The 20,087-nt window shown below is 35.8% G+C and overlaps 1 protein-coding gene across 1 annotated transcript in view; it reads left to right on the forward strand.

Annotated features, from left to right (window-relative positions):
- The window catches only part of LOC127977647 (ras-specific guanine nucleotide-releasing factor 1), a 40,055-nt gene that overhangs the window by 7,178 nt on the left and 12,790 nt on the right, over positions 1-20,087 (forward strand). Inside the window, exons 2-14 of the mRNA XM_052582634.1 lie at positions 6,371-6,477; positions 8,535-8,682; positions 10,806-10,898; positions 11,209-11,462; positions 13,685-13,764; positions 13,909-14,102; positions 14,506-14,615; positions 14,901-15,019; positions 15,570-15,730; positions 17,021-17,084; positions 17,301-17,443; positions 17,580-17,662; positions 17,745-17,993. Of these exons, the coding sequence (XP_052438594.1) occupies positions 6,371-6,477; positions 8,535-8,682; positions 10,806-10,898; positions 11,209-11,462; positions 13,685-13,764; positions 13,909-14,102; positions 14,506-14,615; positions 14,901-15,019; positions 15,570-15,730; positions 17,021-17,084; positions 17,301-17,443; positions 17,580-17,662; positions 17,745-17,993 (1,805 nt within the window). The remainder of the gene's footprint in view (positions 1-6,370; positions 6,478-8,534; positions 8,683-10,805; positions 10,899-11,208; positions 11,463-13,684; positions 13,765-13,908; positions 14,103-14,505; positions 14,616-14,900; positions 15,020-15,569; positions 15,731-17,020; positions 17,085-17,300; positions 17,444-17,579; positions 17,663-17,744; positions 17,994-20,087) is intronic.

The raw sequence follows: 20,087 nt of genomic DNA on the forward strand, positions 1-20,087 counted from the left end.
TACACTTGTATTAGTGCTCAAGACTGACAAAAATTATCCTTTACCGAGGTGTGGGAACATGAAGAATGATGCAAAAAATAGAGCATATATCTTGCTAAGGGTGTGCATTATGACTTTGACTTGCAACAGTCATGGTGGTACACTTTTATTCATTTACAGGCCATTTACTTTCCCAAAATCATTGTTCACTTATTTTAGCAAGGCTGACGTGACAAGTGACAGGTTGCAGAATAGAGATTTATGAGTGTCTGATTAAAGAATGTGAAGGACTTGTCTGAACTCATTCAATATACAGCAACTTTCATAATGTGTTATTTTCAGTACCTTTGTTTTGTTTATGCAAGCTTTGCTTATAAGAGCAATCATTTTTAAATGTCATATACATTACCTGATTTTGTAAAAGTTCCGGTTTTCTCATTTGTAGGCTGGAAGCACATTTGGTTTGGTTTATCTTGTAATTAATGGGTTTTGTGAACGTTTTATGCAAACATTTTTAACATTGTTCTTCATATTGCAACTTTAAAACACTTGATCAAACATTGATGTTTATTGTGTGTGTGTGTGTGTGTGTGTGTGTGTGTGCGTGCGTGTGTGTGTGTGTGTGTGTGTGTGTGTGTGTGTGTGTGCGTGCGTGTGTGTGTGTTTACTGTATATACGCTAAAAACATATATGAGTCAGTTAGTTGTGTGAATATACATGAGTCAGCTTGAAGTTGAAAGAATGAAGGCAGTTTTGGTTTAGCAGTGTCTTGACCTTGCTCATAGAAAGGAAAAGGTAAAAGAACCAACATGAAACAACCTTGAGAATTTTAACAATGTGACATACGTCTAAAGATTAGCATGATAGGATGAATGTATATGGGCAATTTAAAAGGGTTTAAAGCAAATAATTACAATGTTGTTGTTGTTTTTTTCCATGCATCAGTTTTTTTAATAAGCATATAATTTTTCCAAGACATCGTGGCTTTAATGATTTAAATCTGTTGTATTGTCAATACAAGTTTTTATTGAATTTATTGAAAGCAGTTTAACGTTACTCATCCACTTAATAGGAAATAACATTTCTGTGCATGCTGCTGACAATACAACCATAGATGCACAAAAGCACAGCATAAAATTACAAATCACATCCATTTTATTTGTTTGCTGTACTCCATATCTTTAGAATTCAGATGTTTGCAAGGAACATATCCAAATTCAGCCCTTACGCTATAAAAAATAATAACATCCAGAGAAGACTGCGACTGGAACTCATTATCATTTGAACTACTTTTGGTACCACTTTTAATATTTTCGCCAAAAATAAATGATTAAAGTTACGTTTGTTTGTCTGTTATTTGTTTATTTATAACAGTAACATTATGTAGTTTTAAGAAATGGTTATGGGTAGGTTTAGTGGTAGGTGTAGGAATAACGTTTTAATGTTATATTTTTACTAAAATTGTGTTTTATTATGTTTTATTCTTTTAACATTCTGTATAAATGGGTAGGTTTAGGTTCAGGTGGGGTATAGGGATCTTAAATTTATCAAAAAAATTATAAAAAGGGAAAATATACATAAATATTAAAAAAATAAAAATAATCAAATACGCATTTAAAAGCAGCTTCATTAGCAAATTTCTATGGATAACTGGCTGGTCAGAGAACACGTTCTATCGTTACGTATTTGAGGTTGTTTTTACGTAAATTTGGATACGAATCGAACCTGTAATTACGTCCAGATAATACGTAAACGACACTATAAATACGTAAAGGCAATGTGTGTGTGTACGTATTGGACAGTTTTAATTTACGTCTAAATATGTACGTTTTGATTGTGAGATCAGGCTGAAACTTTAGCTGCATTTAGTAGCGGAACTTGCTAACTAGCTTATTATTAGGAAAGGCCATTTGCAAAAATTCATAAAAAAAAACTTATACTCATCACTTCTTCTGTTCACAAGTTCACACTTACATATAATTAGCTGTTAGCTGAAGTGTTATAATGCATATTTGGCGTGCTGTCTGGGGAAAGGGCTCCGAGCTCGGGAATGGCCCGAACCTAGTGTACACAAAAGGCCTATTTCTCTCAGTTATGTTTCACAAATCTGTCTAAATCTGTGTTAGTGAGCACTTCTCCTTTGCCGAGATAATCCATCCACCTCACAGGTGTGGCATATTAAGATGCTGATTAGACAGCATAATTATTGCACAGGTGTGCCTTAGGCTGGCCACAATAAAAGGCCACTCTAAAAGGTGCAGTTTTACTGTATTGTGGGGTCCGAAAACCAGTCAGTATATGGTGTGACCACCATTTGCAACACATCTTCTTTGCATAGAGTTAATCAGGTTGTTGACTGTGGCGTGTGGAATGTTGGTCCACTCCTCTTCAATGGCTATGCGAAGTTGCTGGATATTGGCAGGAACTGGAATACACTGTCGTATACGCCAATCCAGGGCTGTCACAAAATTAGATTTTTCATATCACGGTTAATGTGGCCATAAGAATTCAAAATATCGATATATTGTGATATCTATAGAAGCCTGGCAGGGGGGATATCAGTCAAAAGATTTTTATTGAGTTATTGGTCCCACTTTATATTAAGTGGCCTTAACTACTATGTACTTACATCAAAAAATAAATACATGTACTTATTGTGTTCATATTGTATTGCTAATTTGTTTTGCTGCTATTGAGGTGGGAAACAGGTAAGGTTAGGGACAGATTTGGTGGTATGGGTAAGTTTAAGGGTGTGTTATTAAGGTGTGAGGGATGGGTCAACCGTGTAATTATACATGTAATTACAGAAATTAATTACATATGTGATTACGTGCAGATATTTTTCAAATATAAGTACAATGTAAAAACATGCATGTACACAATAGGTGCATTGTACCAAATTAATAATTTCAATTTAAGTACATAGTAGTTAAGGCCACTTAATATATAGTGGGTCCAAGTTATTATTTTCAACCCAACAAACATAAGGATACTGATAAACACATGGCACAAGACTCTGGCTTTCTCTGTCTTCTTTGCAGCTCCAATGAAATAACATGAGAGAAAATACTGGCAAGTTCAACAGAATGATGAATTAATATTAATGTTGACACTTTACAATCTGATGCCATTTGTTAACATTAATGTATCAACTAACATGAATGAACAATATATTTATTACAAAATTTATTAATCTTTTTTAATGTTAATAAAAATCAAGTTGTTAAATATATGAACACAGAAAACCGCTGTTAACAGGTTAATATAAAGTTTCCCATTCTACTACTAAATTACTAATAAAATAATGGCAACTTACTCTGATGAACACGGCTCTCCTCGGAGTATCTGTGAGTGCTGCGTTTCCTGTGTGACAGGTGTCAGTATTAAGGCATAATACTGCCAACTGGGAGCTCAACCAGGCCCTGTACCTGGAGTATTTACATGTGAAAAATTTTATTTACTATGTATTTTTGCTTAATAATGTTATCGTGCACATTTTATCTAACCAAACATTTCTCATGTGCGATCATATTAAAACGTTTGTCTGTGAGATCTCTCATGCGTGCCTGTCAGTCACACACACACCACAACGAGCGCGGTGCAGGCACAGACATAACAGTATGAAAACTCCCGCTTAATAATAAAGAGTGACGATGGCGAAGAGATTTGCTTAATAATGTTATCGTGCACATTTTATCTTACCAAACATTTCTAATTTGAGATATTATTAAGACGTTTGTCTGTGAAATCTGCAAGATCTCTCATGCGTGCCGTGGAGGCTGTCTGTCAGTCACACACACACACACAACAAGAAGGAGCGCGGCGCACACACACGCATAAGGGGCCGTCCACATATTGCGTCTTTTGCGCGCTCAAGTTCGTTATTTCAAATGTAGGCGCGGGGTATGCACGCTCATAATGCAAGCGACGCGGTCGCGAGGCGCACACGGTGCGACAAGCTCGTTTGTTCCAGGCGCATCCGCACCGAATCGAGTTAAAAACATCTCAACTTTTCAGAATGCTGCAAACACACCGCGAGACATGTAAATTCCTCACCTTTTCCGTAACAAAGTTGAAGGAACAGCTGATAGCTGTATGTGGATTTTTTTATTAATTTAGTATCAGTGCTACTGCAAGCAGTGCTGCAAATCCATTTATCCATTATTGAAATTTCCGCGACTTCATGGAGAGAGCAGGTCATGGTTGCTTAGCAATGGCACAAGCCTCAGGAGTGCAAGTGCCTGAAGGCTTTGGGGGGAAAAATCAGAAAGCGGCGTGCCTAGCGTTTTCCACACGTTTTTCCACACGATATGTGAATGGCCCCTTCCTGTACGAAAACTTCTGCTTAATACAAAGAGTGACGATGGCGGAGAGAGTAAAACATTCCAAAGTGTGGTTATGCTTCACTAGAGTTGATACAGACAACGCTGGTTGTCATAAGTGCAACAACATTTTTCATGTAAGGGTGAAAACACAAGCAATCTGTCAAAGCGTCTTTCAAAAGTGCATTATGTACAGACAGAGAAATGAAAAGTTTTCGACTGCCTAACACAACACAAAGTACCGATAAGAATACCGTTAAAGTACCAGACCGTTAAGCATTATCATGCTGCAACATGAGATGATGGTCGTGGATGAATGGCACAACAATAGGCCTCAGGATCTCATCATGTGGCAGACGGCAAAAGGTTGTGAAGTTGATCAGTAAAGTTGTTACGGTGGAGCTTTGTTGAGGTTTTGTTGTTCATTGCACTGTAGAAGAAAACTGGATGACACTGACAAATACAATTAGGTGTTTTATACAGTATGATCTCTGAAATCTGATATACTGTATTTATATAGCTTAGCTAAAATGGTTACTTGAAGTCAGTTCAGAACTTACATGTTATTTTGTGACTTGGGGTTTTAAACAGAACCACTAGACCCTCTAGAATGTTTCACATTTTATGACTGTGTGGAAAAATCTTTAGAAATCTGAAGAATTGATTGAAGTATGGTCAAATGTGTTGGAAAAATACTTTGAGAATCTTAAAGTATTTTATTTGAATAATAATTTACTATAGAATATATAAGCTAGCCAAATATGTCATATAGCGATCTGTGCGTTTGCACCATTCCTGCTTTCAGTGAGTCTCCATTGCATGAGACAAATGACTGTGATGTAATTTAGCAGCACTAAGGCGTCTTGAAGGTCTGCCGTGCAGCAGAAATGGAGGTTGTTGGGGATTCAGTGCTAAGGTCTGGCTTTCTGAAATGGAGAGAAACGGGTAGCACATATAGAGCCATAGCCACTAGTGCACAGAGGAGTTGCTAAGTAACAGGTAGCATACAGTTATGTAATGCACCATGCTGCCAGTTTACATGTTTTATGGTATTCCTCTGGAGAACTGTAGCTATCTCAGGTACATCGAAGTATCCCCTAGCACATCTACTCAGACCCAGCAGATCCTTTCTGTATTTTCTGAACTCTTCATGCACCCTCAGTCATCAAGTCAGGAGGTGGAAGCATGTAATTATTAATCTATTACTCTGTTACTTTATTTCTAGTGTTCTTGGTGACGTTATGCATGGAGTACTGTGTCATTTAGCATTTTGCTTTTCATATTTTAAAAATTGCTTTTCATATTTTATGTTGTACCAATCTGAGATTCTGTTCTGCTGATCTGTTTACTGGAAGATTCTTTAAAATGATACACTCAAAAATGCTGTTAATTGCACAAAGACTTGTTGTTATTTATACATGGTTTTTATTCATTTGTGCCAATATTGTCATCAGTTTCTTGGAAAATTCAGCCCAAATGTAGTTCAAATTCACAGGTCTTCTTAGTGATATTGAGAGACCCTCTAGGGGTTTTATTTATGATTATATATATATATATATATATATATATATATATATATATATATATATATATATATATATATATATATATATATATATATATACCTCAATTAAAGGATAATATACAATTAGCTGTAATAATCACAATATAAAATAATACATATAAAAATATATGTATCAAAAAACTCTGAATAAAAATGTATCACGGTTTCAGGAAAAACACTGATCATAAAAAATATTTATTGAGTGCAAAATCAGCATATTAGAATGACTTCTGGAATGAAGAATGAAGACTAGAGTAATGATGCTGAAAAGTTTTGCCATCATAGGAATAAAATACATTTTAAAATATATTAAATTAGAAAACAGACATATACTTAAACACTTTCTTTTATTGTCTTTTATATATATTTATATTTTTTATTTATTGGTGATTAAGATAAACTCTGACAGACTCATTTTTCATCCACGAGTGTAGTAAATTAGATTCTTGGTGTAGCATTGCAGTTAACATGCATTTTTTTTATTATTATTTTGTCTGTTTTACAGTATTATTTCACAGTCAGCTTCAACCACGAGAATCAGAAGGCTCTGGAGCTTCGTACAGAAGATGTTAAGGACTGCGATGAATGGGTGGCAGCAATATCACATGCCAGGTAAGTAAACAATTCAGTGAAATTTGAAAAGATCACATATACTGTTGTCTATTCCAGTGGACTGGAAGGAAAAGGGATTCAATTGCTGTGTTTTTTGCTACTGTAGCCTGTTTTGGTTATGCATATGCTGTGTTTTTTGCAGAAATATGCATTTACTATATGTGCATTTACACCAAATTCCTGTAAGTTCAGTCCTTTTTTCTATGTTGTTTTTTTGTTTTTGTTTTTTGTTTTTTGATTTAGACAAGAATTTGCCTGTAGAGAAAATAAGACTGTCTTCTCATAATGGCAGGATTCTCTGGTTTAGTTTATGCTCCATATTCTGATCCGTTCACACAGCTTAAATGTGAAAGGGGGAAATAAATAAAGAGGAGGATATGCGAAGTGGACAGATTCCATGTCTCATTATCTATAATTAGCCTGAAGCTTGTTTAAGCAGTCTTGGATGCTGCAGAGGTTCTATTGGGAATATTGTTTGTTTATTTTTAGTAATGAACTTCAAATTTGAATTCTCTGTTGGGAACTAACGAACAAAGCATAACATGTTGTGCCTTTAATAACAAAGAGCCGTAATGTAGTCAAGGACAAATGTGCATTTTGATATGTTTTCAGTCTGTTCACATTCATGGGTTGAGGCATGAAAGGTTAACCTTATATGCAATATACTGTTTAAAAAACTTTCAGTTGTTTCATAATGTGCAAGAATTGTGCATTGCTGCACTAAAATTAACAATGAAACATAATCAGATTAAATAACGGTTTGACTTGTTGGTTTATTACTGTGATTAGTAGGATAAAATGAAGAAGACAAAGACTGTCTTATAAAGACTATATATATATATATATATATATATATATATATATATATATATATATATATATATATATATATATATATATATATATATATATATATATATATATATATATAGTTGTTGTTTTTTTTTTTTTGTCTTGCTGTATGAATTGACACAACCTTGCAGGATTTTCTTTGAACCTTTTTGAGTTCTGAGAATCATAGTGGAAGCAAATAATAGCATACTGTATTAGCATAATAGGATATAATTTTGATTGTCAATGTAGTTTTTAAATATTTACATTTTATATATAATAGCAAAAAAGGTTGATAAAATACAAGAAAAAAAAGTTTATCTCAAAACGGCATTTCCCATCATCCTTTGCGTCAGTTTTAAAAAGACAAATAAGGTTGATTATTGTCTCTTTATTTTGATGCACTAGCAGCGTAGAACTAAAAAAAGCTTGCTGTCTTTTTAAAAACAGAGAATATGCTAAACACATCCATATTATTAGTGACTTTTGTCACTTCTTTGATTCATTTACATCACTTATTTCTATCGTCACCACTAAGACACTATACACTACTGTTCAATGTTTTGCTTTGTTTTTTGTAAAGAATATAATGTTTTTATTTAACAAGCATGTTAATTTCATCAATAAAGACATTTCCCATCACAAAAGATTTCTATTTAAAATAAATGCTGTTCTTTTGAACTTCACAAGTTTTGCAGATATTAAATAATACACACTCAGAAGATATTCTTTCATAATCAGAAGGTCTTGTTTATTTTTAAGGGGAAGTGGTTCTGTAGAGCGGGTCTGTGTTTGTGACGAGGGTGGATGGTGCTCCGTTCTTGTCTCAGTCCGTACTGAAGGACTATTTTGGCTGTTTATCTCTGGATGCCCTGCAGCAGTTCTAAATCTGTGTGCATAAATATGAAGGCGTCTGGATTTGCTTGCTGTTTTGAGATAAGCGCTGCTCCAACAATTCTGTTTAATTGTTGAATTTGAGCATTCACAGTTTGTTCTGATAAAGTGTGTGTTTATGTGGTTACTTGTTAACACTGCGTCTCTGCTAATGAGCTTTATTTCTAGTATACTGTGATGTTCCTCATTGTGCAGAGTGTGTGTGTGTGTGTGTGTGCACAGTCACACAGTGTGTGTATTTGTGTCCTGTATGCCTTTGTTGGATGGATGTGTATGTGTGTGTTTGTATTCATATGTGTGTTTGTGTGTGTGTGTGTGTGTTCTGTGTGCAGCTACAGAAACCTGGCCACCGAGCATGAAACCCTCATGCAGAAGTACCTCCATCTACTCCAAATCGTGGAGACCGAGAAAACAGTTGCTAAGCAACTTCGACAACAGATAGAAGATGGAGAGATTGAGATTGAACGTCTAAAATCAGAGGTAAAATTTGTAATTCAAAGTGCAGTAGGGATTGTTTATTTATAGTGAACATGCCAAAATCCAGTCAAATATATCTGCAGTTATACTGATGATACCTCTACCTCTCAAAAGTGAAAATGTTGTCTGGGAAATAAGTGCAAAGCTAAATTGTCAATGTTTTGTTTGAACAACTGGTAAAATTGTTTAATAAATCCCGGTATGAAAAGGTTGGTTCAGGTTCACTCAAACATGGTTTAAATCAGATGTGTTCGCACAACATAAATGAAAAAAAAAAATGCAATGGTTACCTCAGTGAAATATACATAGGCCTATACCTAAATGTATTTGAAAAACATTTATTTAATTCTAAGTATACTACAAATACATTTACATATTTATCTAGGCCTACTTAACAAAAGTACTTTGTGCTTTTATTATACTTAACTGGTATACTTAAAGTATGCTAAATTGGAACAACAATGTTTGTGCTTAATGCAGTTTAATTGTTCAGAAGTAGTGCTAAAGTCCAACCTAAGATAAGATGAAGTTTATTGAAAGTATACTTTAGGTACACTATAAATACCTTGTGTTTATACTTTTTAACTTTTAGCTAAATAACACAAATTAATTTTATGTTTTGATACAGAATATATTATAAAGGTTTAGCACTGTTAAAAAGTCTTCCCTGAAAAATATATGGTAACAAGGTATTTTAGGAATTGGAGGATGGCATATTGGTACCTGTATATTTTACAGCCATATAGTGATATTATATTAATATACCAATCTACTTCTGTCAAAATCTGCTTTATACTTCAAAATATATTGATAACCATAATTTAACTCTAATAATACTATAATACTATAATAAAATACTATAATACTATAACAAAAAACCATTTGATGAATCAGAGTTCATTGTAAATGGCCTGTATAAAAAAAAAAAAAAAACATGGCCAGTACTTATGCAAAAGCAAATATACACAAAAGACAAAACACCATTAATTATGCTAAAAATATGAATAGCACAGCTTAATAACATAAATGCAAAAGAAAACACCCTAATGTATATTACTGATGGCAAAGAAAAACCAAAACTATTTAAATAAAATATAATATGTTTTAATGTATTTTAACAAGCATCATAATTTTTTTCTGAAAAAGTAAAACTCACCAATGACAGTACAACATTTTCCACCAAAATTCCAAATCTATTTAAAACCTTCAACTTTATCCATAATTCTATAATTTTTCAATACTAGATTTTTTTCTAGATCTAATTATATATATATATATATATATATATATATATATATAAACAAGAACATCAGTGTTATTATTTTGCTTTATTTTTCTTGTTCTTGTTACATAGATCATTAGCTTGTCCCAATATATAATTTTAAAGGATCTAATACAATTAATATTACAGCATAAACAAAACAACAACAACAACAACAAAAAACTAGTCTGCCTCTCTTATCTATACTAGTCTGTTGATGGATGACTAGCCAATCATCGTGACCCATATTACATGCTCATTTCTTTTCTGAAAAGGAAAATAGTAGATAGAATGAAAAGTGGTGTGAGAAGCATTTGGTTTTCAAGAGCTTTCTCCAGACTACTTTGCACTTCACTTTGCATCTCTGCTTATAAAAAATGGCTCTCCAGGAGAACTATGATCCCTGCTGTATTCTTCATCAGCCAGATCAAATAGTCATTTTACTTTAAAGTGCAAATGGAGCTGGCTGTATGAAATGGTGTGCTGAATATGCATGAACCCAGATGTATTGTGTGCGTCGCATCCTTGGTCCGCAGCATAATAAACTCTTTCAGTCCGCGTCCAATAAATGGAGCACTCACCTTCAGACTGTGCTGGCCAGCTCCTATCTCTTTTGTGTCCCCAACGTTTCCCTTTCAAATTGCAGGGCCATATAATAATTTGAAAATTTGTGCACCCTAAGCATCGGAAATCACCCAAGAGGCATCTGAGAGCTTTGATAGGGCGACTGTTTGTGCCACACTGTGCTGGCACTGATTTGGCCTGACTCAATCACTTTGTCAGCATGCTGGGAAGTAGTGAGGGAAGGAACTTTTTTTGCAAAGGAAGTGTTGACTCTGACATATTTATCGCTGTTTTGTTGCAGATCGCTGCAATGCTCAAAGACAATGAGAAGATTCAGTCGAATCCCACCACTGCGCCTAGTGATGATGATTCAGAAATCAAGAAAATCAAGAAAGTAAGACTTTGGCTTTGAATCACACAGCTCTAGTCCAAAACCTAGTGAATTGCTACATAGGTAGCAACTTAACTCTCACTGAACATCATGAGTGACTATATATACACTATATTACATATTACACACACCTACTATATCTCATTGCAATGCTAAAAAATATATATATTTTCTATGTTTTCAAATTAATTTGTTCGCTGAAAACAGCTATGATTACTTGAAATGCAGCTTGGTTTTGGAACAGAGCAAGTGTGTTATGTTTCATGATTGGTCAAGGTATTTTTTGATGAGTTTGTTAATGCTCCTGCTCCAGGTGCAAAGCTTCCTGAGGGGCTGGATGTGTCGGCGAAAGTGGAAGACCATCATCCAAGACTACATCCGTTCGCCACATGCAGAGAGCATGAGGAAGAGGAATCAAGTCGTCTTTAGCATGTTGGAAGCAGAGGCTGAATACGTCCAACAGCTCCACATCCTTGTCAACAACTTCTTGAGACCGCTTCGCATGGCTGCCAGTTCCAAGAAACCGCCCATAACTCATGATGATGTCAGTAGCATATTCCTCAACAGGTAAGCAACAGTTTCAGCTTGAAATAAACTGCATGCTTAGAAGGAGAAACATTTCAAATGAGTTCACTTTCAAATCTCAACTATTTCTCCTCAACAGTAGTGAGATGTCTCCTGCTTCACATATGTTTTTTCATGTGTTTTCTCTGGTGAAGAAGAAGAGATCCTGGGAATGTCACACTGTGCTCAGATTTGTCAAATATCATACTCTAAAGCAAATTCCATTTCTTCCATGATCAAGTTATATGAGCTTTGGAGATCCACATTAATTGTATGGCTCTGTGCTCTTGCTTTACCAACAACTGCCTCATTTATGTAAATTTTTATTTCTTCCAATCGGTTTTACAAGGAACTATGGTGCCCGTAAGGTGACTTGTTCGGTTTACTTAGTTACCTCTTCTTATTATAACAGTCTGCAAACGTCTTGGGACTGAGGAGAAAAGTTGCTCAAGTTTAGGAATAGGAATGTTGTCCCATTCTTGTCTAATACAGGCTTCTAGTTGCTCAACTGTCTTAGGTCTTCTTTGTTGCATCTTCCTCTTTATGATGCGGCAAATTTTTTCTATTGGTGTAAGTCCTGGACTGCAGGCTGGTCATTTCAGTACCTGGATCCTTTTTCGACGCAGCCATGATGTTGTAATTGATGCAGTATGTGCTCTGGCATTGTCATGTTGGAAAATGCGAGGTCTTCCATGAAAGAGACAGCGTCTGGATGGGAGCATATTTTGATATTTTGATTGGCATGGTGGATTGTGTTCACCGAAAATGTTTTCTGGAAGCATTCCTGAGCCCATGTTGTGATTTCCATTACAGTAGCATTCCTTTATGTGATATAGTGCCATCTAAGGGCCCAAAGATCATGGGCATCCAGTATGGTTTCCCGGCCTTGACCCTTACGCACACCAGATTCTCTGAATATTTGGATGATATTATGCACTGTAGATGATGATAACTTCAAACTCTTTGCAATTGTTCTCTGAGAAACTCCTTTCTGATATTGCTCCACTATTTTTCGCCACGGCATTGGGGGAATTGGTGATCCTCTGCCCATCTTGACTTCTGAGAGACACTGCCACTCTGAAAGGCTCTTTTTATACCCAATCATGTTGCCAATTGACCTAATAAGTTGCAAATTGGTCCTCCAACTGTTCCTTATATGTACATTTAACTTTTCCGGCCTCTTATTGCTACCTGTCACAGCTTTTTTGGAATGTGTAGCTCTCATGAAATACAAAATGAGCCAATATTTGGCATGGCATTTCAAACTGTCTCACTTTCAACATTTGATATGTTATCTATATTCTATTGTGAATAAAATATACGTTTATGAGATTTGTAAGTTATTTCATTCCTTTTTTTTACTCACAATTTGTACAGTTTCCCAACTTTTTTGGAATCGGATTTGTAAATCCTAAAAATTCTAATTTAGCATATTAGAATGATTCCTGAAGGATCGTGTTCAGTGTTGGAAAGGTTACTTTGGAAATGTAAAAAAAATGGAAAATGTTACATTTTACAAGTTACCCTATTTAAAATGTAATACGTAGAATAAAAATTTCAGTTACTTCATTCAAGTAATGTAACTGATTACATTTGATTATTTTTTGATTACTTTTCTAATTTCTAAGGAAAGTTTTCAACTGTTAATCATTTTTAAACATTTAAAGAAGGCAGTGTTAACCTTACAGTATGACTCAACACTGATTATTGTCAGACTTACGAAATACTTCATCATTTACACACATATGCATAAAACTAAACTGGAAATAAAACAATATTAGAATGTGTCCTAAACCTTTGAAACATTGATTTCTCATATTTTAAAGCAGTCAATGCAATTTTGGAAAGAAGTCTCAAATTTATTCAGTATGATGTGTGTGAAAATATTCAGATGTCACCCCCTTTGTAATATTTAAAATTTTCATAAGTAACTGTAATGTAATTACACTTGTTTTCACAGATTACAGTTACATTTATTTTGTAATTAAATTCTGTAATTCTGTAACATGTAACTAGTTATTCACCAACACTGGTCATGTGACACTGAAGACTGGACTAATTAAAAAATATATCAAAATAGAAAATAGGTATTTTAAGTTCTAATAATATTCCACAGTATAACTGTTTTTACTTGTGAGCATAGAGTAAAACATTGCAAAAAAACGTTAATAATTTACAGGAATAATTGCGTTGTTGTTGTTTACACATGCTGTTTGTTTCTGCAGCGAAACCATAATGTTTCTGCATCAGATATTCTACCAAGGGTTGAAAGCTCGAATAGCAAGCTGGCCAACATTAGTCTTGGGTGAGTGCACTGCCAGAGCATTTGGCAACCAACAGCAAAGAACATTCTGTAGACTCCTCAAATTGCAAGTTAGCTTTTTTTCAAAAGTTGCCACAGATCTGAGGCCCATTCTCACTGACTCTGATCTTCCTTCCTGTCCTTCAGCTGACCTATTTGATATCCTGTTGCCCATGCTGAACATCTACCAGGAGTTTGTACGTAACCACCAGTACAGTTTGCAGATCTTGGCCCACTGCAAGCAGAACCGCGACTTCGACAAGCTGCTTAAACAGTATGAAGCCAAGCCTGACTGTGAGGAGCGCACACTGGAGACGTTCCTCACTTACCCCATGTTCCAGGTGACCATAATCTTCCATTCATTACCATGCTATGAATCACAAGCTGGCTAGTAGCACATGGCAGGTCCTCGTGTTCTTTTTTAGTCTTTTAAAGTAGGATTTTGTAGCGTATTCTGGTCCATAATGGTTTTTTTCTTGTAGAGTAAGCAGTTTCCATTGGATCTAGTCTAGCAAGGTCTACTCTGGGCTTTGCAGCGTTGGTAATAAATGTGCTGATGAGTGATAGCGCTCCCCTCTTAGCTTCCTCTACAAGAATACAGTGCACACTGTTAGAAAAGTTGTGTTTGGATTTCCATGCATGTACATGACTAAGTGTGGATATGATGAGTTGTTTGTTGCAGAAAAAAAAAATGGTAAACTACCCTCCTGTCTAACATTATGACATGTGCTTCTTGTCTGGCAGATTCCTCGTTACATACTGACCCTGCATGAGCTGTTAGCACATACTCCGCATGAGCATGTGGAGAGAAACAGCTTGGATTACGCCAAGTCAAAGCTGGAAGAGCTTTCCAGGTACATCAAAATGTGTCTCCAGCACACCCATCCATGACCATGTATCAACATTGCTACATCATTTTTCACTACTCACAGGTTATGGGGCCATATTCATAAAAAAAGCTGAATGAAGCTGTAATTCATTCCTGAAACCAGATCATCAAAGGAAATCAATTGAAAACTAAAAAAAGTTTTCAATTTTGTTCAGTATTTCAGTTAATTTATTTTCCATTAAGTTTTTTCTGTTAAGAGTAATATAGTAAAAATAACATCTGTGAGTGCTAAAATTATGTACCTCCACAGAATCATGCATGATGAGGTTAGCGAGACGGAGAACATTAGGAAGAACCTTGCTATCGAGCGGATGATTGTGGAGGGCTGTGAGATTCTCCTAGACACCAGCCAGACCTTTGTCAGACAAGGTGAACTCCCATCACACACACACACGCACACAGAAACAAATCCTCCTGAGTGCTCTGCTGAAAGGAGCCACAGATCCCTGATAAGAAGACATTTGGATTCTCCTTTCCTTCTGTTCTTTTCTGCAAACTGTCACTCTTGTCTCCTCTTATTGTCAAGTCCCCCACCTCCTTCTTCTCCCCTTCCCACTCCAAGGCTTTTCTGGGCTGCCCTCTTTTCCCTGCCAGCACAAAGCAGAGTGTTAACTCAAAGGATTGGGCACCCTAATCCTGCTAGTCTCTGTAGAGCACAGTGTGTTCAAAGACCAGACCAACTCTTTCATTTCCAAGTGTAATCACATTTTTACCAGTCAAACCTGGTGTTGAGCCTGAGATCGGAAATGTCTCTGATGCGCTGCGGGACACGAAGACACAAGGAAACTGATAAGAGTCTGATAAGAACATATGTCAATCCAGTATTTCCCCATGTGCTGGCACAGTATTTGTCTGCTCTGCGTTTCCCAGTTTTACCTGCAGGGATAATGCATCCGTTGCCTCCATGCATGTTTTTTAGGATCTCTGATACAAGTGCCCATGAGTGAGAAGGGCAAGATCACCCGCGGCCGACTGGGCTCTCTGTCTCTGAAGAAGGAGGGAGAGAGGCAGTGTTTCCTCTTCTCCAAACATCTGATCATCTGCACTAGAGGCTCGGGAGGAAAACTACACCTCACCAAGGTGAAGCTTCACGCACTACACTACACAGTCTTGAAAAAAAAGTACATACTTGGCTGGGGTGGTATGAAGAAGATATATATGGAAGGACATTTTTAAAGCTGTTTCAGCACTTCTTTTTCATTTTATTTTTGTTTTCATTCATTCTTAGGAGATGAAGGAACTTTTCATAGATTTGTTAGCTTTTTAATGAACTTGTGAAAATAGACATTGCCATTAAATTAATTTGTAGTAATAATTGTTTTTAATGAATGGCCAACAAATCATTACCTTTTTTAAAGTAGTTTTGAGATTAAGTAACTTTTATATGAATTTATGATATGATTTTTAATTCACTTTCCCACATGGAAATATAATAAAAATAAATATAAACTGAAATGAATAGACAACAATGATAATAATGATAATAATAAATAATGTGCACTGCTTATTGGAAATAATAGAATATAATATAATAGAATTATCTAATTAATAAATAAATTAAATAACAACAACACTAATAATAATCATGTTTTGATCAGCATATTATTTTAATAATTGGTATTCTCTTAACTTTTTCATAATACTTTTTACTTTTTTCTTTTAATTTATCTATACACCATGTAGTGCATTTCTTTAAGGTATCATATAAAAAATATGCTCTCACAGCAGACTTATCCATTATAATATATATATATATATATATATATATATATATATATATATATATATATATATATATATATATATATATATATATATATATATATATATATATATATATATAAAACACTTGAAACCTGCCTTCAACTATTTATTACATTTAAATTAAATTAAATTTATGCATTTGGCAGACGCTTTTATCCAAAGCGACTTACAGTGCATTCAGGCTATCAATTTGTACTTATCATGTGTACATATCTTTGCTTGCTAACACAATGCTCTACCACTTGAGCTACAGGAACACTATATTTATTGAGACTTATATTTCAGAAAAAAACAGCTGTTTATTTATTTTTTGTTTGTTTGCTTGTTTTTTTCAATTACATCATTCCTTAATTTCTCGGAGGATGATTTTTTAATGTATCAGGTTCCTTGTTAAACCGGTGAAATGTTATGTTGTGCCCAGAAAAGGGTGATCGCCACTTTCAGCCGACTGCAATATTACCACATTCAATAAGCCACTATTGCTCTTGGTCTGTTGGGAAATTCAACAAGGAGATCGTCGATTTAATCACTGTTTTAGTCACCTGCTATTGATTATTTGATAGATTCTCAGAGCATGTCTGACCGTTGCTTGTCTCCCGATGGCAGAATGGAGTGGTGTCGCTCATTGACTGCACACTGATAGAGGAACCAGAGGGCACAGATGACGAGTGTACGTATCAAAACTCTTGATTTAATCTTAAACATATCCTAAAATATCTGCAATAGCAGAAGGCGGCTCACATTTTGACTCTGATAAGAGTCCTATGTACTTACCCGCACTGATATTGACATGTTATGGAAGTAGATCCAACCACAAATCTAATCACAACAGACCTCCGCTAGATTTATTCCAGAGGATCACTACGTTTTCTTTTTTACTCTTCAGCCAAGTCAGACAAGAGTGGTCAGGATATGGAGCACCTGGATTTTAAGATTGTGGTGGAGCCCAAAGACAGCCAGTCCTTCACCATCATCCTGGTGGCCTCCTCACGGCAAGAGAAGTCAGCCTGGACCAGTGACATCAGCCAGGCACGTCTGCTAGCATCAGATAACACTGAGTGATTCACGCAGCCCTGGGCAAGACCTTTGCCTTTTACTTGCGCCCTGTAGTTCAAATACTGTTCTCACGCTATTTTTTTCCCCTATCTTTCTCTCTTTACTACAGTGCATAGATAATATTCGTTGTAATGGGCTGATGATGAACGCTTTTGAGGAGAATTCTAAGGTCACTGTGCCCCAGATGATCAAGTAAGCACTTCTTCTGACACTGGAAGTCACTAATGCTTTTGTTAAGGTGCAAATCATGTCTAAAAATCTGTCACATGTTTAGGTCTGATGCCAGTTTGTACTGTGATGACGTGGATATCCGCTTCAGTAAGATGATGAACTCCTGCAAGGTGTTGCAGATCCGCTACGCCAGCGTGGAACGCCTGCTGGAGAGGTTGACCGACCTGCGCTTCCTCTCCATCGACTTCCTCAACACCTTCCTGCACTCCTACCGCGTGTTCACCAGCGCAGACGTAGTCCTTGACAAACTCATCACCATATACAAGAGGCCTATCAGCGCCATACCAGCCCGGTGAGCCACACAGATGTTTTTTTGGCATACAGAAGATGAGATCACATGGGATGCATTGAGATGACGGCTCTTGTGTGCATAGCAGAGTGTGTAGCAACAGTGTTTTATTCTGCACAGTCTGCAGTGTGAAATACTGATTAAGATGAGTTTACTATAAGTATTATATTATAAGTACTTGATACTTCTAATAATGGTAGAATAAAGCCGACTGACTAAAGCAGCATGGCGTTTGGTAGTTGATTAAACAGTCTTTAAGAAATCATGACAAGGCTGATTTTGGATTATGTTTAGCTAATATTTATGACATTTTTCTGCTCAAAAACAGCTGAAGAGAGCAAGAATGAAAATGCAGGTTTTAAAAGTATGACTTCTTAACTTCTTAAAGTTGCTCTGTTTTGAAATAGTATATATATATATATAAAAAATACACTGCCGTTCAAAAGTCAGGATCCAAAAAAACAACAAAAAAAAAAAAAAATATATATATATATATATATATATATATATATATATATATATATATATATATATATATATATATATATATATATATGTATATAAGCAGCACAACTGTTTTCAACATTGGTAATATATCAGCATATTGATAATAAATCAAAATGATTTCTGAAGAATCATGTGACACTGAAGACTGGAGTAATGACTGATGAAAATTCAGCTTTAGATAACAGGAACAAATTGTATAAAAGTGTAATACAGTAGAAAACTGTTATTTTAACTTTGTGATAATATTTCACAATATTACAGTTTTTTCTCTATGTTTGATCAAATAAATGCAGCCTTGATGAGCAAAAGATACTTCTTTAAAAAACGTGTGTATTTATTAACATTTATTTACAATTTATAGTTTTCTTATAATACATTTTAAAATCCAGTATATTCCTGTGATGGCAAAACTGTATTTTCAGCAGCTGTAATTTTTACTGTCTTTAGTGTCCCATCATCATTCAGAAATAATTCCAATATGCTGATTTGCTGCTCAAGAATACTTTTTTTATATATCACAACTGATAACAGTTGCGCTGCTCAATATTTTTGCAGAAACAATGATACATTTAATCAAGATTCTTTGCTGAATAGATAGTTTAAAAAAAATTAAAGTATTTACTGTCACTCTTGATAAATTTAATTGAATTAATTATTAATTTCCAGAAAAAAAGAAAAATCCCCTTAAACCCAAACTTTTGAATCTATTGTAAATATATATAGTCAACCTGGGGTGTATTTCCCAAAATCATAGTTGCTAACTAACTTAGCAACTTTGTTGGTTACAATACAATTTCCCATTGCCAACCAACTAAGTTGCTAACAGGTTAACAACTATGCTTTTGAGAAATGCACCCCTGTTTAGTTGGCTGTTGGAGGACCTATCATGATCCATCTCTAATTCTCAGCTTTTTTTATGCCGTTTGATGGACTTGTTTCTTGGCACACATTTAGAAATGCACAAGCAGCTCTTCATTAGCAGCAGGTCTTTGCTTTGCTAGAGTTGTGTTCTCGTGTGAGAGAGAATAAGCAGAAAAAAGCGATTCAGTGTGATAGGAGAGAGGTCACACCAGTGTTTGTCACCCTATAGTGAGAACAAGCGAGCGTCTGCGTGCGTACGGGATAAAAGGAGAGAAAAGAGAGCGAAAAAGAGAGAAAGCCAAAGGGGAAGGGAGTGAGATGTGCTGGAGTTGCTAAAGGCTTGCGAGAGGTCACACTAATGCGTGTCACCCTGCTCTATGTATGTGTGTGTTCTGCTGGAAACAGCAGTAATTGGGCCCTGCTTCATCGCCTGCGTGCCTGCCTGACTGAAGCATCTCAGCGGGGCTCTGTCGCCATCACCTTAGCAACCGGCCACTCTACTGCAGGACCCCACCCTCCGCCCGTGCCGCATCTGCGAGATGAAATATTTAGTGTGCACGTATTGCAGCCAGAGCAGCCTCTCTCACTCTCTCTCTCTCTCTCGCATGTCTTGCTTTCTGCGTCTCCTCCTCCGGTTGGCTCTGGAGACGGAGATCCAGACAAATCGGTAAGAACCGGGGACCTCCTACACACCCACAGCCTGTAGCACCCACTCTCCCCTGGGCAGAC

This window comes from Carassius gibelio, chromosome B18 (assembly GCF_023724105.1).
Source record: "Carassius gibelio isolate Cgi1373 ecotype wild population from Czech Republic chromosome B18, carGib1.2-hapl.c, whole genome shotgun sequence".
Lineage (NCBI taxonomy): Eukaryota > Metazoa > Chordata > Actinopteri > Cypriniformes > Cyprinidae > Carassius > Carassius gibelio.